General features: G+C 39.4%; 2 protein-coding genes across 4 annotated transcripts; both read right to left on the minus strand.

Annotated features, from left to right (window-relative positions):
• Window positions 1–227: 227 nt before the first annotated feature.
• si:ch211-148l7.4 (uncharacterized protein LOC563603 homolog) lies at window positions 228–5335 on the minus strand. 2 transcript variants are annotated; one of them, XM_026368566.1, is made up of 2 exons: window positions 4947–5335; window positions 228–4540 (listed from the first exon to the last, which is right to left on the minus strand). In XM_026368566.1, the coding sequence occupies exon 2, from the start codon at window positions 4516–4518 to the stop codon at window positions 2917–2919; it is 1602 nt and encodes a 533-aa protein (XP_026224351.1). In that variant the 5' UTR covers window positions 4519–4540; window positions 4947–5335; the 3' UTR covers window positions 228–2916. The 2 variants fall into 2 exon arrangements, with proteins under 2 accessions (XP_026224351.1, XP_026224352.1); XM_026368567.1 differs by having other exon boundaries at window positions 228–4543.
• A 1996-nt stretch (window positions 5336–7331) lies between these two features.
• tbc1d22b (TBC1 domain family, member 22B) lies at window positions 7332–21218 on the minus strand. Of its 2 annotated transcripts, none has more exons than XM_026368406.1 (13): window positions 20927–21218; window positions 16001–16190; window positions 15737–15905; window positions 14221–14388; window positions 13963–14033; window positions 13565–13693; window positions 13342–13407; window positions 11824–11938; window positions 11595–11701; window positions 11439–11514; window positions 11077–11204; window positions 10837–10932; window positions 7332–9732 (listed from the first exon to the last, which is right to left on the minus strand). In XM_026368406.1, the coding sequence occupies exons 1-13, from the start codon at window positions 20980–20982 to the stop codon at window positions 9604–9606; spliced, it is 1500 nt and encodes a 499-aa protein (XP_026224191.1). In that variant the 5' UTR covers window positions 20983–21218; the 3' UTR covers window positions 7332–9603. The 2 variants fall into 2 exon arrangements, with proteins under 2 accessions (XP_026224191.1, XP_026224190.1); XM_026368405.1 differs by having other exon boundaries at window positions 15737–15908.
• Between the last annotated feature and the right edge of the window lie 543 nt (window positions 21219–21761).

Genomic DNA, 21761 nt, shown 5'->3' on the forward strand with positions numbered 1-21761 from the left:
CAGGATGAAAACAGCCAGTGTGACATATATAAAATAACTTCCACAGTCTCTCACTGTTTATGAGCATTTTGTGTGTCTTCTGGTAAATACTCAAATGTTCGTGTGTTTTTGTTTTTTGCAAACTTTAAGACTTTTAAACAAGTAAAATTAAAACTCACATAGGACCCCTTGCCTCTTATTCTAATAAATAGGTTCACAAAATGAAAGATTTTCTTCAATAATAACTTTAGTGCTGTTAACATAAATGTTCAAGTCCAGTCCAGATTTGTTCCACAAAATAACAGACTTAAGTACACATGCAAGTGTTGTCATCAAATCTGAAAATTAAATGACACAAACATCTCACTTTGAGAAATGTTGAGAAAACAAATATGTTTGCAGCTTAAAGTGGAACACTTTGTTTTACTGTATTATCTATATACATACATTTTCACACAATGTAAAGGGAATTGAGTTTATATACTTTCTGCTATCACACCATGTTGGGTGCGTGGAGTATGTAATAACGTGCACATTGTACACTTCGCAGAGAAAACTAATCCATGTTGAATATCATGAGAAACTTCACAAAATAAACAGAAAGAACACAATCTACATCCTTTGACGACTGTTAACCTTTAATTAATAGTTATGCAATCTATAAAGAGCGATAAACTAATTTATGAGAGAGCTTTAAAGTGGAAGATTCAAAACCTATTAAATAATTTTCTACATTTTCACAGTAGAACTTAGAAAACAGTAGCTGGGCGAAAAAAAAAAGAAAAAAAAACCCTCACATTGATCCTTGTTCATTCACCAAAGTGCACTTATCAAGCATCACAGACACAAGGAAGGGCTGCCATCAGTCTGTTTGCATAGCTAGTTAACACCACCAGAGTTCAAGCCAGCTTCAAAACAGGCTACAATGACAGGAACTGTAGGGAACTGTACTATGACAGCCAGTAAAATGTTGGTTTGCTCAATAGATTATGACACTAACTACTATTTAATGTTGGAATCTCAAAATGGCACATTAAAATGTTCGAGACTTGTCTGTGATTTTATTCCAACCTTGGCCATACAGAATAGTGCTTCAACTGCAATGCAATCATCCAGGTCCAACACACAACAGTGACAATGCAGGACGTGAAACACCTGAGTTCGCACCAATCTGTGGCTAATTATTGCCAAAACTACTTAGTAAGTAGACGAGATCACAACATTATGCTGCACAACTAACCTGCTGTGGAGCGATTTAACTTCAGAGGATCAGCTCAAAAGCTGTCAACAGCACAAAGACTGACCAGATCACATCAGTGGGAAATTATTCCTGCAGAATCACAACATGGACAAAGAGGTTTTCAAAAGACGAACTATAGATGTTCGATTTTTCAGTCTAACTGTGGCTCACTCAGGTTCAAACCAGAGCTTACATTAAACTCAGAGAGTTTAGAGCGCTAAATAAAAATCGTTATAGCTTCATTTTAACTGCACAAAGATAATTTAGTGGGCTACTCTTTCCTCTCTGTTTTGGCAGAGGACTGTTTAGTATTTATTGTGGAATTACTTTTATTATTTCTCCAGTCTCTCATTCAATTCTTTTTACTTATAATCATAATAGTCATATTTCTGATAATTCACCTAGTGCTCTGTTAACAAAATCTACCCAAAGATAAGCAAATTATAACAAATAATTTCATCTTAAATTGTATTAAATTAGGGTTTTGACGACACTGGTTCTCATTAACACTTCTGCCTTTTTACATGAACCAGCTCACAGCAGGAGAACAGACACATCTCATAAGCAGCTTTGTGGCACAGTACTATTTATCTTTGATGGGCAATGTTAGGCTCAGTGAAGACAAATAAACCCAAGAGGGTCAGACTGAACCCACTTTGCTGAACAGGTTCCAAACGCCTGCTGCTAAAACAAACTCTAGCGAACAAGTTAACAGGCAGTGCTTTGGGTAGAATGTACCATGACTGTGCAGGCGTTTCCCCCCAGAAAGTCCCTTAATGCCAAAATGATCTCAGTTTCACCAAGTCTGCGTGCGAGTCTTAGCTTTAAATGTTTTTTGGAAACAGGGTCCTGATCAGTATGAATAGTAGCTTTTTTAATGATAATAAAAGTAGAATTGTTATGTCAAACTCTATTAAAGAAGCCAACTGGTGCTTTTGCATGTTTTGTTAAACCTTGTCAGGCTGCCACATGATCAAGTGTGTTTTAATAAAGTAAGAAATTCAACTTCCAGAGTGTTTAGCAGCCCGTCACACTGAACATGTGGGCTTTATGCTCAAGTTGTTTTTGGTGCACACAGGCACTTGCAGGATGGTTCAACATATTAGAGTTGGCTACCAAACAAAACTGTTGTTTGGACAGCTGCAGTAGATCATGGTGCTACTGTGGGGTGTCAGTGTCTTGTCCAAAAACTCCTCAACACGTAGCCAGGAAGAACCGGGAGTCCAACCACCGGCCCTGGGGATTATAGACGACTGCTCTGGCATCTGAGCTACATCATTTCTGCACTGCTCACATTTGTTTGCTGATGGGACATCACATTTGGAGCCAACTGAATAATTAATGCTGTGGATCACACATAAATTGATTTACATATTGTATGGAGGAGAGTCAAGTAGTTGTCTAGAATGTAGGAAACCTTTCGAATCTGAGAGGATTTACTGTCTGATGTGCTTTAGAAAAGTAACTGTGGTTTACATTAAAAGGGAGAAATAAAAAAATGCAAAAATCCCAGTGTTGTCATTTAGCAACTCGTCCTCCTTAACCCTTGTAATGTAGGTATGGATAACAATCAGTGTTCCTGAATGCTTGATCAGTGAACTGTTTAATCAACAAGAATTTCATTGACATTTCATCGCCCTTCACTCTCTAACCCTTCAAGGCAAAAAGGTAAACGCTGACAACATTCAAACTGCATCTCAGGCTTTGCTGGCCTCCGCGATGCTGTCCTCCTCCACCCTAACTCGCAGGTGCTCCTGACAATGTTCTAGGAAAGAGTCTAGTGCTGTGAATCCCTGCTGGCAGGGCACACAGTGGTACAGCCTCTGTCTCTTTGAACCAGGCCATTTACATGTGTCCATCTCGTTTGTGCACACACTGCACTGTCTCCGCCTCATGGAGGACTGGTGGAGCTCCACATGCTCCCTCAGCTGCGACTGCAGAGAGAAAACCTCTACACAAGAAGGGCATGGGAACTCTCTTTCCTCCTCTTCATCATCTTCCACTTCTTCTTTTGGCTTTACTTCAGGCACTTCTCTGCACGTCCCTGGACGACTGCCCTTGGTTTCTAATCGTACCTTCTTCCGTGGCCTCCCTGGACCAGCTCTAACAGTCTTATTGTCTGCTAGGCTGCTTTTTACTTTATTTGGACTATGCTCTGACAACTTGGAATCTTTGGTTATACACCCTACCGAATGGCTTTTGTTTTTGATGCTGGAGAAACTTGATGCTGTATGCTGTCTGTAATGTGCTCTTAGTGATAAATGATGGAAGAAGACTTTGCCGCACACCTGACACGGATATGTGCCTGTTCTCCTGCGCTTGATTATGACCGGCCTCGGTTCTCTCCTAATATTTTTCTCTCTGGTATGTTTCTCTTTTCTGTGCATGTAGAGCTTTGCGGTGCTCCTGAAAACCATGTCACAAGAGCGACAGTTCAGAAGCTGTCGTTTGGATTTTGGCCTTTTATTTGCATCTCCATTCACCGTTATAATTCCTCCTCTCCTTGTTTCTTCAACAGTACATTCTCCTTTGGTCTTTTGTCCATGTAGAGCCATGAGCTGCTCCTCTGCATGGTTGGTCTGTTTATGGCGCTGCAGGGCAGCCGGTGTGCGGAAGGTCCTTGAACAGAACTGGCACATATTGACACCTCTGCTGCTAGGTCCCGGTGTGTCAGAAGAATCGGAGCGGGTGGAGTCTCCTTCAGAAACCGGAGGAGAATCATCTGGAAGGCTACTGGCATCAACTACATCTGATGGAGATGGTGGTTCACTACAACCAGCCTGCTGATGATGCAACAGAGCCTGCTTCTGGCTGAAACCTCTCCCACATGGGGCACATGCATAAGGGCTGCTGTCCAGGAGGTGCGGCTGGCGGTGAAGTGATTTGTCCGGCAGCCTGCCCGGATCTGAAGTGCGAGTCGTACATGCGGTGCATGGAGAATCAAGCCGTGACTCTCCAAGACAAAGCTCACAGGGGGAGGACTCCTGATCGCACTTATGCAGCTGCAAGGATGACCTCAAGGAGAACTCCTGCCCGCAAGAGGGACACCGATGAGGCTTAGGTAGAGTGTGTTTTAGTTCCTGGTGGTGCAACAAATCTGCTGCATAAGGAAAGCCTTTACCACATTCTTGACAAACATAGGTGGACAGATGGGATGGTTCCTGTCTCTGGTTTCGTGCATGCTGTTTGGTCTCAGCCCTTGCGATGAAGCTAGCCAGCCTGGACAGAGTGTCTGATGATGTCTTGGAGCGACTGAACGACTCCTGGGTCGTTGTGGTGCTCCAGCTGACTCCATCCATCCTCTTTCATCAAGCTCCTCTCCTGCTTTAATGAAGACAGTTAAGTTTGAGACATCAGCTTGGAAAACACACACAGGAAATACAGTTGTTTATGGTGTTTGATGTAATGAGAATCCAAGCTGCTTGACAGTGATGTGCAGCCAACAGCTAATGAAGACTTAACAAGGAAAAGGGGAAACGTGCCTCCTATTAGCTTCTTACTGTGTTGTTCAGATTTTCCATTATTGGCAAATGCATTTATTTTTGCAGAAACCCTCACAATCTGTTAAATAATAAGAGAACAACTGGAGGTCCATTTAGTGAGACATTAATGCTGGTGCTGGGTGACGGGACCACCACATTCAGCTCCGTGTTAGCTAGCATTAGCTCGTAGCTAGCTGCGCTAACTTGTTTAGAAATGCACATTTCCGCTCTCCACACCAGCTTACCGTGGCTCTCAGACTACTGCAGGGCGGCTGGTGTCTCTCCAAGCGGCCGAACCAAGACGATGTGTGGCGTTAACACTTGGTTCCGCCGCTACAAACCCTCCTGGCATGGCTGCAAAAGTGAAACCGAAGTTTGGCTGAATCCAAATGTCCGCACTTAGAGACTCGGGGACTCAACGCGAAGTCGAGAAGTCCCGAACACGGTCCAGACCCGAGCTCCACGAGGTCCACAGGGGGCCAGAGGGGTCCACAGGGGTCCAGAGGGGGCCACAGGGGTCCAGAGGGGGCCACAGGGGGCCTGTTCAGCCGGACTGAGTGTGTGGGATCCCACAGAGTCCGTAAAGGAGCGGAGAGGAGCGGACTTCACCGGACTTTGGTCGGGAAAGTACCCACAATCCTCAGCGACGTGGACGTGACGAGCGACAACAACAATAAAAATAATAATAAACACGTATTTATATTTATATTTATATTTATTATTTATTATCATCATCATGTTTGATGTCAGGTTTCACGGTGCACGCACAGAATATGATTTGTTGAAATTTCCAAACGTACGGACACAAAGTTCAGTGCATTTAGTTTTAAATAGTGTAGATTGATAATTTTACAGTATAATTACATCAAGTACTGCAGTTTTACACATTTACAGTAGAACTTTGAGTCAGGTACTTGTACTTTATTAGAATATATTAATATTGTCTTGATCTTGACATAGAACTGATATCTGATGATGTATTTTAGGGGATTCATGTCTAAAATCGTCATTAGCTCCCTACATCCACTGAGATCTTTGTCCTTGTAACTATACATTTCTCTTTTAATGGTGTCTACAAATGTGAAATGAGATGACAATAATTGTTTTCTCCTTCTACAAAGTAAAGTTTCATCAGTGAGCAGCAGCCAACATTTGCTTTTTTATTGCATTTGATAAAATCTATTAAATCCCAAGTCTCTCTATAGCTGACTCATCCAAAAACCACCTCCCGTTACTCATTCAATTAGACCCACCCATAAGATAGAAAACTCCATCCTTCAGGCGTGCAAATCCCTTTCACTTCAGACCAAAGTGTGTGAAAGACACACTGAAGAAAAAAGTCACCACCTGGATTTAACTAAGCGAATGGTAAGAGCCTCCCACTGGATAAATACTGCATGGAGGATTATGTTTCAGCTGCCAAGTTATTTAACCCTAACTGATGCAGTGAGTAGCTTCTCATTTCTTAAACAACCATGTGTGAAGACACATCCTGTGGTCGAGGAAAAGATGTTAATCTGTTTCAGAAGAGTCAAATTATTGGAATGAATCAAAGAAAACATCGGATCATCAATCTGTGAAAGAGTGGTTCAGGAAGCATGACACATCATTTTCACACATGGAGTCCAAACCTTAACCCCACTGAGAATCTTTGGCATGTGCTGGAGAAGACTTTGTTCAGTGGTTCAACTCTCTCATCATCAATACATGAAATGATTTTATGAAACTCTGGAATAAATGTTGAGACATTGCAGAAGCTTATGGAAACGATGCCACGGGGAATGCGTGCTGTAATTAAAGCTAAAGGTGGTCCGACGAAATATTAGAGTGTGTGACTTTTTTTTTGACAGTGTAGGTTAAAATATAGATTTTATTTGGTATATAAATGTATAAATGGTGTATATTAATGGCATGGCAGGATTTCATGTTTAATGTTTTGTACTATATGGTGTTAGTGAAGCACAAGATAAACAAAAACCCAGACTGTGGATGTATTAATGATGTTAGTGACGACTGCCACTTTATCTACCTTATCAATGTACTATATTTTATATTGTTGAATTCTGTTCCATATTAATGGAATATCCTTTGTATATGTTTGGTACAATATCCTCCATCTATCAAGTCTCCTGCTCACCCTTCACGTGTGCCTGCTGAAAATAAAAGGCTGGAACAGCTTTTTGGATCCCGATGACATCATGTTCTATGTGTCATCACCAAACTTAAAACATCAACTCAAATACAGATTGTGAAATTGTAGTGAAGTACTTCTTAGACAAATAAGTAGGTCTTGAGTACTGACTTTTTGTACTTTGTGCCACCTCTGTGCCTGATTAGTGAGATTTGAGTGTGTAAAGTTGCTCATGTAAAAGAAAAATTTTGCATTCTCACCACATCCATTATATCTACTATGTAATTAAGCAAACCTGAACATATGATGCATAGACTTACTAATACCAATGTAATTTAGAACCATTCAGAAACGGATTAATCTCCATGATGAACATATGGTCTATTAGTCTTCTCTTATCCCTGGGGTTCAGCATCAGCCTGTAATGTATCTAAAATTACCTTAAGGAAACAGATAAATATTCACATTGTTTATACTTACATGCATATAAATGTGACAGTGAAGAATGACAATAGTTTAATATAAACAAAAAGTGAAATATTGGATATACAGCAAGTACTGTAATAATTTAACAGTTCTTTGTGTAAGGCTGAAGCCAGCATTGACTACTGAAGCACGCTGAAACAGACTGGATTGGCCCAGTAAAGATTTGGCATATTACTGTTGAAACAACACCTGCCCATTTGAACCAAATCAAGTTTTCATTTTGTCAGCCTTTAGTTATTAACATCATCCTTTTAAAGATACGTGACCTTTACATAAAAACAGCATGGAGTGACAGACGCCATCATGGCAGGGACACAATCAGTTGGTGCACCTGAATGAAGAAAACCAACTTTAAGGCTAAAGGCATAATTTAACACTCTGAAAACATTCAGAATGTTTCAGGTAAGTTAAACAAGGCTGCCTTAATATCACACAAAATCACACTGAATTAATCACAATTGGGTGACACAGTGCTGAATTCGTCCAAAAATAAAAATAATTAACTCCATTTAAGTGCTGCAGTGTCTTCAGTAGCACTTCCCTGTATGTAATGCTATCAAGTAACTTTGCCTATCAAGGTTTTTGCTTCAGAGTGTTTCAACATCACGTGAAGAAAATGAGTAAAATCATTACATTTATAAATAACAGTAGGGAAACGTACCAGAGGCAAGTGATTGTCATGTCTTTCAAACAGATGTGGTGTCGTAATTATCACTGGTAATGAAGGTAGATGAGTACTAAAACACATTCATACATAAGAACCCTCCCCTACAAAAAAACAAAACAAAACAAAAAACATTTCCTGGATCATGTCATTGATAACAAAGACAACTCAACCTGAACTTGAAGCAAATATAAAACACAAGCATTAATGACAACTAAGCATTAATCCATGTTACACTTTAAAAAGGCATCGTCATATAGCTGAGCTGCACTGTGTCCACAGGACTGTCTCAAGTAGGATGTATGACTCCTTCAGTACCGTCAAGCATGTGCTCGTTTGAACAGTGTTATATGTGCCACACAATCTCTGACTAAACCTGTATTTCAACTTTTTAAAATTTACAAAAGTTCAGATTCATCTTAAGTTCTAAGAACCAACATATGAACAAGGACGTTCAAAGCTACATTAACCAGAAAGTGTCTACTTTTCCTGACCTATTCAGGTTTATTTGTGTTCCCATAGCTACAACCAAGAGCCTCATAATGATTCACAATCCTCTTGAGCAGCTAATTGTCAAAGTCCAGGAAAGCAAATGATTACCAAATGGGTTTGTCCACACATATTATATAAAATACTGTATGTACTATTTGCTACTCTTAGGTCTTCTACCTAAATACAATCCAAATATTCAGCATTGTGATTAATTCCAACTGATTGATTGAGATCAGACTGGAAGATGGACTTCTATAAGTTGATTGTAAAGTGCAAACTCTGTTTCCAGAAAAGCTGGGACTTCTTCTAAATCCTATGAAAACTCAAAACTTGTAATTTATTAAAGGCATAAAACTTTAGCTTCAATTAAGTTTTGCTGCAATTAAGTTGGTCAGTGAAAATCTTTGTACATCTGTCAACAGTCAAAGATTTCAGAGATTATAGTTTTTATTTAATTTATTAAAAATCCCAGCTTTTCTGAAATATAGTTTGTATGTTTACTTACAAATGAGCTTTGTTATCTGAAAACATGAGGGGAAACCCAAAGTCCATCTTCTTTCAAACAGCTTGACAGTGTCAGACTAAATAAGTAAAAGGTATAAATTATTTCTAGTTGCCTGATTTAAGCTTAGTAATATTTTCCCTTGTAAAACAACTACTAAAACAAATCTGCAAAAAATATAATCTGTAGATACCAACTCTCACTAAAAGGATGATCTCACAAACATTCATCATCCCTTTATATCACAGCATCTTCAGCTGAGTGTACATTTCACACTAGAGACAATAAATGTTGCATGAACAAAAACAGTATAAGTAAACCAAGATTGCATGGAATTGGTTTTTTATACTGTAACAGTCCACTGTGCAGCACGTTGACTGCTGAGTCTCTTATTCACTGAGCTCTATGGCTGCACCATGAACCCAAATCCAGTGTAATGTCCAGGAGACTTTGTTTTCACACGATCAGATTAGTGGCTCTGAGATACAACCTGCAGGTCTCCTGAAGCTGCACCTGACTCAGTCTCTTTCCTGGTTAACTTAGACACAGCACTTTATGTCTGGAGTATCTCAAATATTCCATCTGATTGTACGTTTAAAAGTACTGTGTTTGGTATGATGTGGAGGCCTATCTCTTGTAGTGGCTGGGTGCATCTGCGAACATGTACTTCAGTCTATAAGCTTCAGCCAGGAGGAGACCCACTTCCTCGTTACCCCAGTGGATTGTCGGAAGGTTCTGCAGTAGCATGAGAAGGCCCTAAAAGGCAGCAGAAAATAATATCAAAACATCAGCATTTTTCTTAACAAGGCATCAGTTAATGATAGACTGGGTATAGCATTTTCAAAAACTGAAATTTAATCTCCTAATTTCTCCCACAACAAGCAAGAGCTATAACGACTGATCTACCAGTGGAAATGTGCTTGATACGTGGTGCTGGACATCGGACCAGTTTTACAATGTAACATAACAGCTGCTACAGCCTGTTACTCGAGACTTATCTATGTGCCTCACTTCTGTGCACACAAGGGGATATTTTACATACATAAAGAGAAGGAACTGCTCATGATCTGTGAAGCGTGGTGGAGGTAGTGTTATGGCCAGAAGAACTGGTTCTCTTGTATCACTTGACAAAAGCAGCAGGTTGAATTCTGAAGAACTTGAGACAATGACCTGAACCCAAGAGTTTTTAAAGGCAGAACAGTTTAATGTTCTGCACTGGTCAAGTCAATCATCTAACCTGAATCCAGTTAAACTTTCACATTCCAAAACAAGACTGGCTAAACACCCCAAAACAAGCCACAAGTGAAGACAGCTACGGTAAAGGCACGGGAGAGCATCAGCAGAGAAGAAACAGCAGCATCTCGTGATGTTCACGGGTTCCATCCTTTAGGCAGTCACTGACCCCAAAGGAATGTCAACCAAGTATTAAAACTGACAATGTAATTTATCATTATGATTGTTTTTTTTTAAAGTATTTATAAGCCATCAATTGAAATAAATAAATTAAAAATTAAAACTGACAGTCACATTAAGCACACCTTCACTGTTCTATTATTAGTCCACTGTGGAGCCAAAATCATAAAAGTTGTGTTACTCAAATACCAATGGACCTAATTGTAAAGATGGATTTCAAACTATTTAAATGATATGAAGTGTGTTAACAGTATAACAGTACCTTTAAATAACACAATAGTGACTACATGATTATGTATTTAGAGTTATCTTAAATTCTTACAGCATTTTTTTATTTCTATGAACCTTACAATACTTTTGTGTCTTGCTACAACCTGTTAGTACTAAAATCAATATTTAGTGGATACTTTCTCAGCACTGCATGGGTGACTACAAAGATATTAGTACCTGAAAGTCAATCATGGAAAGGATTTCTTTGCGCCACTCAATGAGGAAAGCAGCACAGACATACAGGTGGAAGTGGGAGAAACCTTCTGCTTCAGCCTGCGGAAAACGGAACAATATTGCAGCCACAAAAATGAAGCATATTTGCTGCAGTGTGAGTGTTATAGTAGTTTTTTTAGGCTGTAGTTCATGCTTCCGTTCTACTGGATTAATTTCTATTGTAAAGGTTTGATGATGCTGTACCTGGTAGGTGTCCCACAGACGTATTGTGCAACGAAGTGGCAGCTCTCTCATCAACAGATTGTTCATCCACCGAAAAGCAAACTGCAGGTACTCCACCTCATACTTCTTGAAATGATTGTGAATGTCCTCTGGGGACAGAAAAAACAAGACACACAGAGGTTAAAACCTTTTTCAAGTGAGCAACACATCCCTGTATCACTTTCAGCACATTGAACCCGTAGTACATTTACATTTAGTTATCGGCAGTAAGTAGTAGTAAGTTGGCAGTAAGAAACAAGACTAAAACAAAGAGGAGTGCGCAGTTCACATATTGATTCTTAAAATCTGATATGACACAGGAAACACTGACAGGAGCTACTAACCATCTATCCTGCTGACCAACTCCTCTAAAGCTTTCACTTTGTTCTGGATTCCAGGCTGAGCAAAGGTGTAGTTGTCCTGAAATGAAATCAATGTCAACAACCTGGAACATTTTATTTTCTTCTGTTTATTATTTTGATGTGTGTGTAGAAGCAAACCTGTATTCCATCCAGCAGCTTGCTCATGCACCAGAAACTGTCAGCTTCAATGTTTCTCTGGGTGTCCAGAGGCAGAGCTGCAACCTCAAAGTTCTCCACATCCTCAGCTGGAACAACAGAAACCACTCAATGAATCAGAAATGGCCTCACTCATACAGAGAATAACATGAATAAGCACTAGACCAAATTATGTGCAGGGATTTGTTACTATTATTATTTAGTAACTTACTGACAAACTCAGACAGGAAGACGACAAAGAAAGGTGTGACAAGATCGTTGATTCCCTGGACGTAACCACTGGCTGGGTGACGGATGGCCCAGATAAAGAGGATACGCTCAAACACCTGAGGAAAGAAGGACGAGGAAAATGTCTGATTACTGCACACACAAAATATATTATGGTATTACAAACTATAAAAGCTATAAATGAAGCTATTGTTGCTTTGAGTAACAGTATTTTACAGCTGCTTTGGATCCATTTTAGAACATGTAAAACAAATCTTTTGATGCAAAGAGACAGACTTTGTGTTATTACAAGATCCAAAAACACTAGATTCTACATTTCCCACAATGCAACTAACGACATCTTGCCTGGTAAAGGCTTACATTTATGCTTTCAGGTAGTCCCTGGTAGGTTTTCTGTTATAAACGTGAAGTCTAATTTGAAATAACCCTGTTTATGTTATGAAGGTCATTTTCTGTAACTCCAGAAATGCGCTTATACTTTGTGACTGTTTCTATTTCCCAAGTGAAGCTGAGCTACAAAAATCAGTGGAACAATGTGTAGTGATCAGATTACTCAGTCTGTTGAATGAATGTAAATGTAGTGTGAACTTTAAAAGTCAAAATCTAACTTTTTGAGATTTTGAGAACAACAATTTGAAACAGAAACTGTGAAAAATGTGCCACAGCAATTGTACTAATACTACTACTGATAATGATAATGTCACAGGCTTCTGCTAAATCTGGACACAAATCTTTTGACAAGTCACAGAAAATCACCACATTTGAGGAACATGTCATGCTTAATGAAGTTCCTTTTTTTACAGGGAAGTCCCTCTGCAATGTTGTATTTGATGCAGCATCTTCCTCAATGATTGGCAAATGCTCTGTTACAGTAGAACAGCAATTTAATCACAGCTTTCTGAATTTTCTAAGGTAGTGGTCACATCAAGGCTTAGTCAGTATGTCATTTAAAGCAGAGGTATGATGATGTCATATCTCAGTGCAGATGAAGGCACACATTTGGAGACTAATTCTGAAAATCCTCTGGGATCCTCTCCTTGCCTCGTCTCATCTCAGACACCCAGTTTGGATCATGGTTGTGCACAAAGAAATAATTTTACTTGCAAAATTAACAGTGCAAGCTAAGTGATTCTAATGGAAGAGCTCTTTTGCTCTTTATCTAAATTAAATACTTTTGCTCTAAGTCAGGATCCAGAAGAGGTAATGTGTCAGCAGAGGGCCAATCACCTGCTGGGAGCAGCATAAATTACCATGGTTAAAAGAAAGACAGGTTTGTGATAATGGAAAATCTCAGCTAAGCCCAAGGGTACCTGGCTAACACACATATCTCACTGCATGACACAGGCTCCTGCTTCACTTTAAAATGACAAATGAACCAAAACAAACAACAAGTTATTGCTGGTTTAAAGATGACACCATGAGCAAATGCCTTTCTCCTTTGGCGTGACACATGCACATACACACCCAAAAAATATGTGTTTTTATTGTCTTTAAATTGTACCTCTTGTACTACAGGCTGCTGGAACAAGGGAATGAGAGGGTTGGTTCTTGGAATGTCGATGTGAATCTAACAGGAACAAAGATCAATGGGATGTTAATCAGGACAATAAAAGTGGAAACATGTTTGTATGTTTCTTTTAAGATCTAAACATGGTGTTTGCATATACTTTTGACAGAGTAGTAGTAGCAGTTTAAAAGTCTATCTTTATTAATTGCAGTATTACCTGTCTGTATGTGTCTTTGTAATGCTCGTCTGTTCTGGAGTGGTAATACTGCTCTATAAAACCAAAGTATTCTTCCCGCTTTCTTTTTAGCACCAGCTCTCTGCGCTCCTTGTTGGCTGGGAGGTAACCCTGTCAGAAACCAGGGAGTGGAGAGAATATGAAGAAGAGAAAGTGTCGGTGAAAAGAAACATTTTTGATTGTGCTAATAGTTTCAGAGGAACAGAACAGTCTGGCTGTTTGAGATAAGAGAGAAGAGAAGATAAGGTTGCCTGCTTCTGACATTATTTAGTCATTTTTAAGTGTAATACAAATGGCTATATTGAAACTAACAACCTAAATGCTGTGGGCCAACACCAGAGAACATGTGATAATGCAAAACTTAAGATCACGAGACTTACAGAGAGAAGTCTCCATGTGATTGGCCGGACTTCTCTTGGTATGCCTGACCAGCTGTGCTTCCGCAGTTCTTCTGTAAGAGCACAGAGCAAGATAAAACTTATCTACACATGATGGAAATTAACACTCACTAGGAAACACAACAACACACAGAGACAGACGGCACATTCAACTAGCTGTAAGCCAGGATGAAGCCTGTAACTGATGTCTCCATGCACTATGAAAAGCATGCAGCTGTGTTATTTGTTCATGTACTGTACCTAGGTCAGTGTTGGGACTAGCTAGCAGCTGCTTGAATTTGTCCAGCCGGCTCTTCTCCCGCACTGTCATGGGTGGTGCCCCCGACGCGTTCTGGTCTGAGATGCGAGCAACAAGAGGGATGATGGGACGAACTGGGAGAGACTGCTGCTTCTGTAGTGTGGAGCGAACTGTGAAAGGCCACAAAAGAAAAATAAGAAAATCTGACAGTAAAGTAATAAAACCTAAAAACAAAAACCTGAATATTAAAATAACCTTCAAAGTTCCTGCAAATGAAAAATACTATACTATATCAACCTAAGCTAAAATGTTTCATGAATTCTCCCAGTAGGACATTTATTTTTGTTGAGGCACCAGATAAGATGCGATGAAAGAGGTGGAAAAAAACTGCAGTTAGGTTATGTGCAGATTTCACTATTTCAAAACTAAATTGAGTAAGATCTATTCATCTGTATGAGCAATATATGATCTGTATGAATTAGACCATGACATTAGAAAGGTTACTTTCAATTAATTCCATGCACTGTTTTATAAATTGTACTATACTATATTTATTAATTGCAATCTTTGTTTTTTCCTATAGCCACCAACAAGCAACAATAAAGAGAACTGTTGCAGCCAACAATTAATCTCCATATTTTACCTCTGGTTACACAAAGTGCATATTTAAATTTAACAACAAATAATTTAATTCTACTGCAAAACCACTACTAAACATAATTTCAATCTTTGTCCCACTTCATTAGTTACCTTTTAAAGACAGATCACCTTCAGCTTCAATTTAATAAATCAGTACTGTAATTAAGATTTAGCATCTATTCCAAAAGTTCCCCTTTTTCTATATTATTAACTAAGTTTTCTACATGAAGAACAGCCCAAGTATGACAGTCGGGCTGCATGAGGGCGTGGGTGCTACACCGCTAAATCTTTAAACTTTCCTGTAATCATGTCTTGCATGATTGCAACTCATGTGACAGTGTTATGTTTTTTTTAATCTTATATCTGGAGATAATTTTATCCACATCCTGTCTCATAAATACTTAGCGTTGCAAAGTTTCAGATGTGAGTTGCCTTGTAAGAATTAAGAAGCATTAATTATGTATGACTTGTGTGTGAGTTGTACAAAGATGGGGAAAAATGCATGTCATTTCTATTGCAATTAGATTTAGTATGCATGTTTCAGTTTTGTATTAACCAAGTCCTCTATGTGGTCTATTTACTTAAGTATATAGACCACAGTCCTATATTGGACAGACTGATTTGAAAATGCTTATATTAAATTGTGATGCAATTTGTTCACTCGGTTTGATCACAATTACTCATCTGAAAACAACAAAATCAGTTAAATGTCATGGTCCGGTCTGACAAGGGCCTGATATAATCCCAATAGTCCTGACAGTACTGTAGTTTCAGGTCCACCCTAACAAAGTCTGTAATTAGGTTCACTATTAATCACCTGATAAGCTGCTCAGGAGTTCTTAAAGTAGACTGTAAGGCTGCAGCATATTAGCCACATACCTGAGGAAGAGTTGAGGTGGGCCTCACTATTAGACTTGACAACCTTGCCATTGATGTGCTCACAGTTTGTCTCTTCCTCCTGCACATCATAGAGGTTTTGACCTTCTGTCCTGTAAGGTGCCAGTCTGTCTGACATCCTGCTTTCTGTGTCACCAGCCTCATTATGCTGCTGCTGAGAGATCAAACCAGGCATCAACATCAGACTGACTCATAATAATAATAATAACTACTTTTAATTTTGTGAAAAAGTGATCATGTAGCCACCTGGTTATGTGTGGATGTAGGATGAAGGCCTGATGGTAGGGATGAAGTTGGGGCAGGGGTCACGAGGAAATCCTCATCCTCCTCATCCTCAATGTCCCAAGCATCGTTGGTGCTGCGGGCAAACTCATGGAAGCTACAGGCCTTTTTAGATTTAGGATTGTTGAACTTGGGCTTTGTGTCTTTTGGATACCTGCAGAGGGAACGATACATAGGTCAAACAGAGCACAAACTATAAAGAAAGACAGAAAAACAAATAATATAATGAATAGAACTCATGGCAGCAATATTATTTTATAGACACCAAGTATCAGAGGATACCACAAAAGGAAAAGAAATCATTAAACAAAACTGCAAATCCAACAAAAAAGGCAAAACACAAAAAACAAAAAACAAAACAAAACAAGAAAACATTCTTGCAAAGAAGTTCCATTATGTAAATGTCAATGTCGGGTCACACTGGTGCATGCAATTCACACGTTCATTTACTGAAAGCATGGAACAATCAGCTGCAAAACAAGACTGAAAAGAGGAGGGGATGCATCCACGTGGATGACATGATGTCATACAGTACAGTCTGGCTGTGCTGAGCACTTACGTGCGACGCAATCGTGGATCGAGAGGTGGATGCTGTGCTCCATAAACTGGTTGTACACTGTAGAAGATGATGTGAAATGTGGTCACTGCTGTGCAGAAAAACACATGCAGCTTCCCCAGTCTTTAACGTACCTAGTTATAACACTGTAGACAAAGTTTGACCTTTGAGAACATCGACTCATTTATTGTTTAGAGGAAAGTTGGCAGACGAACGGCCTGTCCTTTTAATGTGTTGCTCTTTCTTCACTTATTTCCCCTTGTTGCCTAGTTGCAGTAAATTGCTCAATCTCTTTAAAATTAGTTGACCTATTACACACCAACACACAGACAAGAAAGAACCACAGTTGGAAATGACACTTTGGACCATGGTTGAATATGTAGCTGCCATACACTGTGTCCAATGCTACTACAGGCAAGGGACTTGGACAGACATACTGTGCAGTAGATATACTATATAACATCATTTTTTGCATTACACTTTATTTTAATTGAGAAAAATGTGCAAAAAACAAGACCTTTTTACTTTGTCACTACCACTATACATCAGGCAACTGAAGGCTGCTTGAAATGGACTGTTATTCTGTTGTTGGTGTGAGGTTTGCTGATGAGAGAGTTTAGCCTCTGCTTTCATGTTTTGCCAACAAAAGACAGACCACATGCGCAACAAATAAGTAAATGACACATGTTTTTTGCGGGTTACCACACCGTGAATAGGTATAATGTGACTGTGAGAGCATACCTAAAGGACGTGTAGCACATCATTGAAAATGTGTTTTAATTTGGATTTAACTCTGTTGATGTTTTTGAAGAATTGTACGAAGCTTGAAACACAATGGAAACACAAAGCCAGCAAATACAGCCTCGAGTTCTATGTTCTATTAATGAGATGACAGCTCTGCTCCTCCCTCCTATTAAATAACCCAAACCCTGTCTTATTTAAATTGTGTTGTTTTTAGTGTGTATTGAACAGAACTAAGGGACAGCTTGTACATCCCCCGTGTTCTTCACCACCCTGTGGTCGGCATTATGTTCAGCGGATGTGAGAATCTTAATACTCAGCTTCTTTCCAATTCTCCACCGACTGAAATCAGACAAAACGTTGAGACGTAGGATGGAATCTGGCCCAGACAAACAAGAGCCAACAATACTCCTTTCCTTATCTTTTTTCCTTTGTAGACAGCAAAGGGCTGCAGCCTCCTCCACCACCACGTTAAAACTTTTAGGCTTTCCTAAAAAATTTGAGGGATGAGTGGAAACTCAGATGATTATGCATGTCTGTGTCTGTTTTAAGAAAACAAATCAGATATTAGTTTGTCATATTTTTTCTTTTTTAACTGCCATAAAAAGGCCAGGTTTTGGTCAGATCTCTGAAAAACTGAAAACTGTTGCCCGAGGTCTTTCACTGAAGAGCGCTCTCTTTGATAAGGATTCTATTTACAGATTGGAGGCAAAGGAATTTTCTAATGATTACCCTTTTCCTCACCACAATGCCGCTCCGAAACTCAATCTAATTTCACTGTTTGTCCAAAATTCTCTCATGATAAGCACTTCATTCAAAGAAGCTGAGTGGCTTTTGTGTGAACATCACAGGGCATAAGCAATATTAGTGCTTAGATCTTGTGAAACTGTTGCTTCTCGTGCTTAAGGCTGGTAGACATCAACACTAATTCATGTCATTTGCATGAATAAACTGACAGTAAGCCTGGTGGCTGAGAACTGGGCCTGATGATTATCTGGCAGTGACAGAGTCTCTTGTTTACCAGCTGCAGACTTGTTTTATCAGGAGCAGCTCAAGGACAGGCAACAAGACTAGCTTCTTGCTTTCCTGTTCAAACATATGTTTGTATTTGTGTTTCCAGCGTTCCACCCACCGCAGTTTAAGAACGATCAGAGTGTGTGACAAAGGCAACAACGCCCTCTCCTTAGAGATCCCCTCTCCTCAGATTTCCCAAGCACACTGCACCCCTTCTGCTCCACCCTTCCTCCTTCACAGTCATAGGCTAATAAAGATAGGTAATGTCTTATCAATGTTTTCATGCACAAGTCTGTGAGTACATATAAAAGAAAAAAGATTATGAAAACGTGTGCTCAATGCCCCTCAAAACACTTAAGAATGATATCTATTGAGCAAGCTCTACATGCTAGGACTAGCCTAAACTAGCCTGTTTGTACACTGTATACATTACCTTGACATTCAAGTTAAGGTGGTAAACACATGTTAATCAGAAAGAGAATTGCCTTGCTGTGCTCTAAAATCAAATCAGACAGTCTGCTTCTAATCTTCTGGATGAAGACATATTCTGTTTGCTAAACAATGAAAGATGTGTAATCTGTTGTGAATCTGTGGGATAACCCAAACACAAGTTGTAGCCAGAAATGGCATGTGAATGTGAGATAAAATAAACATAAATATACTATGTGTTCTGCTGTAATCTTATGTTGTACAACCCCCCCCCCCAAAAAAAAAAAAACAAGATAATATGCTATTAAAAACAGAGGTGCCACCTGTGTGGTGGGGTAAAAGCATTTGTCTTTTGCAGAAGGTGACTTTGTTTTTTAAATCCAGATGTTTGGACACGTTAAGGAGTTTGGAAACACCTTAATAACAGCTGTAAGCTTACTTACAAAACTCTGTGACTATGTATTTATGTTTCGTAGAAACAAATGTTAACTGCCACTGTGACTCAAATGTACTATATTGTTATACAGAAGATCACTAAAATTAATGGCCCCACTTCAGGAACAATTTTAATTTCCTCAGAACACATCACATAGTCTGTAATAGAAAGCCACAGAATTCACTAAGGTGCTGAAGTCAAACAGTTCTGAGTTACTTGTACTGTACTTGTTAATTTAACTTTCATGCTACTTTACACTTCTACTCTAGGAAATGTTAACTTCACTTTTTACTTCACTACACTTATTTTAGCAACTAGTTAATTCTGAGATTATGATTTTGGTATTGCAATCATGTACACTTTATAAGCTGCAAATAAAAAATACAATACATTTTTGAGAAGTAATTTAGTAGTTTCCAAACATTTCAACAGCCCCATAAACTAAATAGAAACTTATGCAGCATAACCTTTTCTTATTCTTCTAATACATTGTTTGTCTTACGAATAACTTGAGTTACCTTTACGTCCTTTAGTCAAGTTGAAGCGTTAAGTACATGTTTGAAAATGTACATTAAATCTGACAGTGATAGGAATTATTGTATGTATGTATTTTACACACTGCTGTTAATAATATAAATGTGCTAGTCTGAGTTTGACACATGCATCATACATTTTCTGCTGATTCAGGTCTTGTTACAGATGCTAAAAGGTGGAGCTGATTTTAACTAATTTATATACTGCCAGGTAGTTAAGCCATAATAATAAATAATTTATTATACTGATTACATTGTACATTAGGAATATACATTTGCAAAGCACAATTAACTAGTAACTAAAACTATCTAATAAATGCAGTGAAGTAAAAAGTACAGCATTCCACTTTAAATTATAGTGGACTAGAATAATCAACATGTACCTCAAAAAGTACAACACATGAGTACATGTACTCACTTTCCACTGACATTTGCTTATGCATGATTGTATGTGCAGGACCTATACTTCTATACTAGTATTTTGAGACTATGGGATACTTGAACCTAACTAAAGGATTGGAGTTCTACTTCCAACACTAATATAATCTCTACATGTGTAATCATTGCCTCTGTGAACCAACTGTGACCTGACACTGCTTCTCTGCTGGCTCATCAATAAAACTGCCACAAAAAAGGAGCATGTATTTCACTTAGCTTCTGTCCTCATGACTAATTTAACAAAACCCTCTATGAGATATAACGAAATAGGAAATCTGAGCTGGATCAGTGACAGTTTTATTCGCTGTCATCTTTGTTAGGTGCCACTGTCTCTGAGCACCGACTGACAAAAGCATATGGCGGGCGACGCACGGACAGTGACAGCTCCACTCAGACACCGCAGAGAAGAAAGACATGGAGGTCCCTCTCACATCTGTCAGCTCGTTCAGTCAAACAAAAGGCTGGAAATGTCTGAAAAGTGCTAAAGTGAACGGATGAAAGTCCGTTAACAACTACTAATCTTGAGGTGTTTACAGGAGCACCAAGCTAAAGTCGGCTAAAAACAACAGTTGTAAGCTATCCACAGTTAACGTTACACGTCGAGTTCAAGCTAAAACACGCTGTGACACGTTTATGTAAATACACCTGATAATATTTAACATTATTTTAAGAGTTTCAGTGTAAATAATCACTAAATGGAGGTCATTTAGCTAGTCGTGCTCCGTTAAAAGTGGCAAACCCACCTTCCGGGAACCTTTGCGTTTCTCCTCCAAAAATTGATCCTGTTGTCGGTGGCCATTCTCGGATCACACAACCCCCGTCAGACCGATACCGCTACCGGCTCCTCGCATGAACCAACCATGGGGAACCTGTTTGAGGGTTTCACTGGCGACACCTCAGCCCCGCTCGGCTCCTTTCGGTCTGGCTCTTCATGTGTTTAAGCGGCGGGGAGTCGGTCATGTTTGGCTTCCAACTGCGATGATGTGCGAAACTGACAGTTAGTAGCCGCCATCTTGGAGCGTAACGACCGCAGCGCGTGATTGGCGGATGCGTCGAACAGGTGCAGTGAAAGCGACCAATAGGATGAGCCGCTCAGTGACGGCGAGGGATGCTTGCTGATACACAGAAAGACATGAGGGACACATGTGGACGTCCATGCTGGTAGGGGACAGCTAGTCGTTTTACAGAAATGATAAAAAGACTCCTGTCATCATGTTGATGCCTGCACGGTGCTAATATGTTTGGTGGAAACATGTCTAGAGACGTGTTGCTTCAACAGGAGGTCATGGGTTCAACCTGTGAGCAACAGAGGTGTTACATCAAATTCTGTAACCCATGACATTTTGTGACCTGACCTGGTTAGGCTTTTTTTGCCAGAACCACTGTAAACTTTGTTTTAAATACATTCTTTAGATAAAAATCCATCAACAGAACATCGGTTGGAGCGTATTTTAAACATAAATACAACCTTTTAGTGATGACACGATGACACAATTGACCCCTGGGCACAGATGTGTAAAAGGCCCGACACACTGAACTATGCACGCATGTTGTTGTGGTTGTTTTATTTCACTGTAT

The sequence above is a fragment of the Anabas testudineus genome, chromosome 7, assembly GCF_900324465.2.
Source record: "Anabas testudineus chromosome 7, fAnaTes1.2, whole genome shotgun sequence".
Classification (NCBI taxonomy): Eukaryota; Metazoa; Chordata; class Actinopteri; order Anabantiformes; family Anabantidae; genus Anabas; species Anabas testudineus.